Here is a 6,000-nt window from a genome sequence, read left to right on the forward strand (position 1 = left end):
TCTGGGCTATCTCCTGAAGTTTCTGTAGAATGAATTCAAATTAAGCAGTTTCGATACTGTAGGCAGGCAAACCTCTCTGGGTTTGGGGCAGGTGAGGGGAAGAGCTCATTGCAGGAAATCTACTGCTCACTGGAGCTCCATAACCTTCTTCATTAGAAATTAAACATACACCAAGTCAAGTATCAATTAAGTGACATGTTGGATAAACATTGTAGGCATTAATTGACCCTTCAAGGGTTCTTTGAAGCTCACTGGGCTGCTCCAGTGTCTTTGAAGTCTCATTTTGGCTTCAGCCAGCTACTGATTATATTGATTTCATAATGAAATTGGGCTGGGTTAATGGCAACAAAATAAAGTGCATTTATACAGTGTGTTGTTTTTCTGTGGAGGGTAATCGTAGCCAGGCCAGAGCAGGAGAGGGTCTTTGGTTAGCTCCTTACTGAGCCTTGCTTCTACAGTACAAAATAACAAATTGGATCATGGAGGTTCTCCCACACAAATGGAGAGAAGATTGCTGGAGGGACACTGCATGGTTTCCTCTGCACATCTTCTATGGTATTCTTCATCTAGACCCTCTCTAATGATTGTGCTAACTTTGTAAATACAGGCCATCCTGGAATGGCCATGTGGAGGCAGGTAGCCATGTAACCATACCCAGGTGCAGGGAAGCAAGACTCTTGAGTAGCAATGTGACCTAGGGCTAAGACTGGATGATACAAGGAACTGGAGACCAGTAGAACAACTTCTGTCTTGCCCAGGACGACCTCCTAAGGCTTCTGGACTCTTCCTGGGCAGACTGAGGGAGGGCAAAGTCTGCATGTTTGTCCTTGCTCTTCCTTTACAGGCCATGTGCAGCTGTATACATTCCCTGACACAAGAAGAAAGCCCATGTCCCCTCTCCAGTCCCCTGACAAGAAAACACAATTCGAACCCTTCAACCCTCAAGTCTTAAGTTAGAAAGTACAACTGACTAACTTAGAGATGACATCAGCTTTCATTCTTGGCGTTTTAAGAGGCACAGATTGCACCATCAAATCCCTGAAAGAGGATAAAAATCAGACGGTTTTGCTGCATTTAAAAATGTTTGTTGAGATTTTAGTTTTTATTAGATGTATTTATCTTATGTGTATGAGCATGTAGGTGTACTATGCATGTTCAGGTGCCTACAGATGTAAGAAGAGGGCATTGGATCCCTTAGGACTGAAGTTATAGATGTTTGTGATCTCTGAATGTAGGTGTTGAGACTTGAAGCTGGGTTCTCTGTAAGAAGCAGCAAACACTCTTAACCATTGAGCCATCTCTCCAGCCTGTTTTTAAAAAATTACAATAAAAACCATAGTTACTAGAGCCTGTTGCAAGTCAACTAGAAACAGTATCTATGTTCTTAATCATCACTAGGAAAACTACCTGACTATATGAAAATCTAAAATGATGATGATGATAATGATGATGATATAAATCATCCTTGGCCAGTATGCATACAGGTGGTAAGGTTTAAATCCCCACATTTAATACATATAAGAGTTTGGCAAATGAGAATTACTATGTTGAGGCTGCCTCTACTGTAGCCATGGCAACTTGGAGCAAAGAAATTATAGCAGAGTTGGTAATTTCACTCGAAATGTAATGAAAATAAAGCTAATCCCATTATTATTCTCAATTATTTTCCATGCAGTTTCCTCTTACTATGCCCTTGCTTGTTCATCCTGTCTTTAAAAACAGATTATTGGAAAATTGTACATGTGTGCCCTCTCTCCACTTATAGCCATTAGCACCATCCTCTTGCCTCGGAGGCATAACCTTGTTTTGGAGAAGAGGCCAAGTTCACCCTTCTCCCTACTTTTATTGCAATCCTGGAATGGATAAATCTTCTAAATATACCAATTTGGGCCATTAAACATTTCAGAGACTGTCACTAAAATTATAGTAAAATAATAGTCTTTTAAAAGATAAGCCAGATAATACACATTTGTATAAATCTTGAAAGCATGTTCCCAATTATTCTATTTTAAATTTGAAGTGTGTTCATGTGGGCTTGACGGTTATTTAAGAAAACCATCTTTTTTTCTTTTCAGCCTCATCTGAAGATTAACGGCTTGATGTGAGTTCCATTTAAAGTAACACTCCATATGGACACGTCAAGACAATTCCCTCTGTAATTACAAAAAGCACTGAATGTCACCAAAGTAAAATAAATAAGAAAGCCCCTCTGTCCTTTCTCATGCAGTATACAGTGGTGCATGGATTTTCAGTGGACCTGTGTCCTCGACTGCAGCATCCTCTGCAAGGCACAAGGAGATTGTACAGCTGAGCAAAAGTGAATCCAAGGCAGAACAGTGATGCTCTCCAAATGCTGTGCAGCTGGAGACCAGGACACAGTGACACAGAGTTTAGTGGACTTAGACCCTGAGCTTGTGCCAGTTCCCTGTTATCCTTCCCGTGTCCCAGTTTCTTGTTCACAAAGCAGACAAAGGTGCTAAGAGTCCATTAGGGGAAGACCATTCTTTAGGGCTCTAGCATTTCCAACAAGTGGGGGCTCATCAATCATCATCATGCAACTTCACACTGTCTACAAAGGCCATTCATGGGGCAGGCTAGGACAATAGGCAGGATAGTTTAGGAGCTTGCAGAAGCAAAGTCTCTTTAATAACTGTCTTTAAAAGGGTCTGTGGCGATCTCAGAGAACTGAAGGAAGTTTCCCCATTCTAATAACAAAAATTAGGGCTGTCTCCAAAGCTGAGAAATTTCTTCCTGACCAACAACTTTTCCTACTGTTTCTTGTTTCTCATGAGTTGTGGTAGTCACTGGGAAATGGAAGCCAAAGGACAGGAAGAGAGGGGAGGTACAGGAGAGGAAAAGAAAAGTACAGGGGAGAAGAATCACCTGTGATGGATAAGAAAATGAATAAAGAGCCTAAGAGGAGGGGAGAGGAGGAGAGGGGAGGGGAGGGGATGAAGGTATTGGGAGATTGAGGGTAAGGAGATGAGAAGATGAGGGGGTGAGGGGGTGAGGGGATGAGGGGATGGACATGAGGGGATGATAAGATGAGAGAATGAGGGGATGAGGAGATGAGGAGATGAGGGGGTGGACATGAGGGGATGAGGGGATGAGGAGATGAATATGTCGGGATGAGGGGATGAGAGGGTGAGGGAATGAGGAGATGAGGGGATGGATATGAAGGAATGAGGAGATGAAGGGAAGGACAGGGGGATGAGAGGATGAGGGGATGGACATGAGGGGATGAGGGGATGAACATGAAGTAATGAGGCGATGAGGAGATGGGAGGATGAGGGAATAAAAGGCTGAGGGAATGAGGAGATGAATGGGATGAACGAAAGATGGGAAGGGGTTAGGGAGAGAGAATTCCCCTATGATGAATTACAAATGAAATCAATAAAGAGTGGAGGAAGGGAAGAGAGGGGTGAGGAATGGAAGAAATTCATGGAGGATGAGTAAAGAAATGGAGAAACCAGACCACAGGATGTCCTTTGGCCCCTGAGCAGAGCAGGCATTGATTTTTTTTCTCTGTGACACTCATACAGGAAGGAGCTGCTCCCCTTTCTGGAGCCACAATCATCTCCCTGGCAACCTGCCTTGGCTGCTCTTTCTATTTTAGTTACTTATGTTGTCACCTGAACTCCTACACTCTCCATTTGGCTTGGCAAAAACCTTCACCACACTCTATAAACACAAAGTTCATCCCCATCTTCCAATCTCCCCCACTCTGACACCTTACAGCAACACCGTCAGTCAACACCCAACACCCAATACCCAACACATCCAGGTTCTCACAAATTTAAAGTTAACCAAGTAATTTCTGCAACTCCTTTACCAAATATTTTCCATTTTCACTTGATCTTTGCCAAAAGGCCAAGAAGTGATATATTTTCCATTTTCAAACATTTCATATAGTTATAAAGTAGTTCCATGTAAAATATTTATGCAGTTAAAAAGTTAGAAGTGTTTGAATCACCTGCTTCTACAGTAATAATTGGCAGAATTTAGGCACATGAATGTTGAATTTGTTTCATGAACTTAAAAGGCATCTAAATATGGCTTCTTAGGGCCGGGTGAAAGTCAAAGAGTGACTGATAATGAGACTCAGGGTTTTCAGCCAGCATCGGTGTTCATAGCTTTGATTCTCAGTAACATGAGATTTATATGCATTCTACAAATACATGAGGTTGAAGAACAATGGCTGTTGCCAGAGTCCTATTCAAGGTGAATAACACAGTTCAGTTCATGACAGTGGTTGTGGAGCTTGCTAAAACCAGCACACAGTGACACATTTCCCAAAGGCATTTTTGTGCTTAGTCTGGGTTGATCCCCACACCATTCTTGCCCCAGCTCTCTCCTTGAATCCTTTCGTGTCTCCCCTCCACATTTTCCTTTCTACTGTCTGTCCCATATTCAAATACCTTCACAATATCTTCCTTTAAAGCCTTCATGCCCATCATGGCCCCCTTTCTAGTCTCCTGACTTCAGCATTCACACACACACACACACACACACACACACACACACACACACACACGCAAACACACTAATCACTATTTTATGTGCATATGGATGTTTTTCTAAACCTGGGGCACTTCAATTCATGTATTTCTTTCCAGGCATATCCATATTCTGCAAGGTTTATTTTTCTTTACAGATGAATAAAATTCCGCTGAGTTTATGTGCCACATTTCCATTATTTATTATTTAACTACACAATATCTATTGGTGGACATTTAGGTTGATTACATTTCCTTTGTCCTGCAGATAGAGCTGTAGTAAATAAGGATGTGCAAATGATTCTAGTAAGATGCAAAGTCTTTGAGTATGTGCCCAGGAGTCATACAGCTGTGTCCTAATGAAGTTCTGTTTTTGTTTTTACTTCTGTAATTGGAATAATATTTAACTTAAGAGAAATAAAACTCAAGAGAGGGAAGTATGTACCGATTTTTGTGAACACAGAGCTTCTAGTTGTGGAAAACTGAACGATTCAGTTTGGTGTTAAGGAATGGTGTAAAGAGGATCTCCTTTTATCAGCTTACACATTTAGCCTTGTCATTACTTCACCTCTGAATCCAAGTTAAGACTGAAAGCCATCGAAATATTTTAACACTTCTTCCACTAACTCTTCTGTTCTACACACATAACCAGTTGTTCTTGTGATTGCAGATTCTCAAATTACCTCATGGCTCAAGACCCAAACTAAAGGATAGAAGCAACTTTAAAATACCAAAATCATTTAAATAATTAAAACAATAGTAAGTCCAACTAACTAGCAACAAGTAGCCCAGAGATGTGAAGGTGGAATCAAGCTATCTTATATCTGTTCTTTTAATTTTCCATTTTAGAACTATACCTGTGGATACAGTGAAGGCAGCTCTGCCACAAGCATGACTGTGCTTCAAACTTCTCTCTGTCATACACTCAATTCCTGCCCCCCAATTGCTCAGACCTGTCACCCATCATGCTAGAGTTCACACTAACTCTGTTTAAGATATGTCTCACAGATGGTTCTGGAGTTGTGTGCACCTCTTCACAAGGGGGTAGGAATGAATCATGGTCCTGCTGGCAAAATAGAGCAGGACCATTTTGTAAAAAGAGAAAAAGCCTAAAAGCATCTGCTCAAACTGCATCATTTCTAGATGAGACCCAAGGCCCAGGGTTCCTCCTATGTTCTTCCTGGGAAGATTTGAGTGTAATATGAGAAAAGGAAAACAATTCAAGCATTGATACTTTCTCTAACTTCAACTGCCAATAAAGAAACATCTCAGACACTGGAACAGGTTACAACAAAGGGTCAAGAGAAAAAAAAATACCATACTCAAGCTGTCCACTCACTGTCCACTGACACCACTTGGCAGATCCTCTTTCTCCTGAAAAGATGATGCAAAGACTACGAAGAGCTCACATGATTACCCAAACTCACCATATGGATGGTGCTTCTGTCCCGCTGATCTCTAAGAAGTCGTATCCTTCCTCCAGCTGGAAGTCAGTAAAAACAAG

At 41.5% G+C, this 6,000-nt stretch overlaps 1 protein-coding gene across 1 annotated transcript in view; it reads right to left on the minus strand.

The window, feature by feature from the left end:
• The window catches only part of Csmd1 (CUB and Sushi multiple domains 1), a 1,626,901-nt gene that overhangs the window by 781,473 nt on the left and 839,428 nt on the right, over window positions 1-6,000 (minus strand). The window contains exon 5 of the mRNA XM_085844142.1: window positions 5,924-6,000. This exon is cut by the window's right edge and continues 131 nt beyond it. Coding sequence (XP_085700268.1) covers window positions 5,924-6,000 — 77 coding nt within the window. The remainder of the gene's footprint in view (window positions 1-5,923) is intronic.

This window comes from Mus caroli, unplaced genomic scaffold (assembly GCF_978045245.1).
Source record: "Mus caroli unplaced genomic scaffold, Mus_caroli_1 scaffold_10, whole genome shotgun sequence".
NCBI lineage: Eukaryota > Metazoa > Chordata > Mammalia > Rodentia > Muridae > Mus > Mus caroli.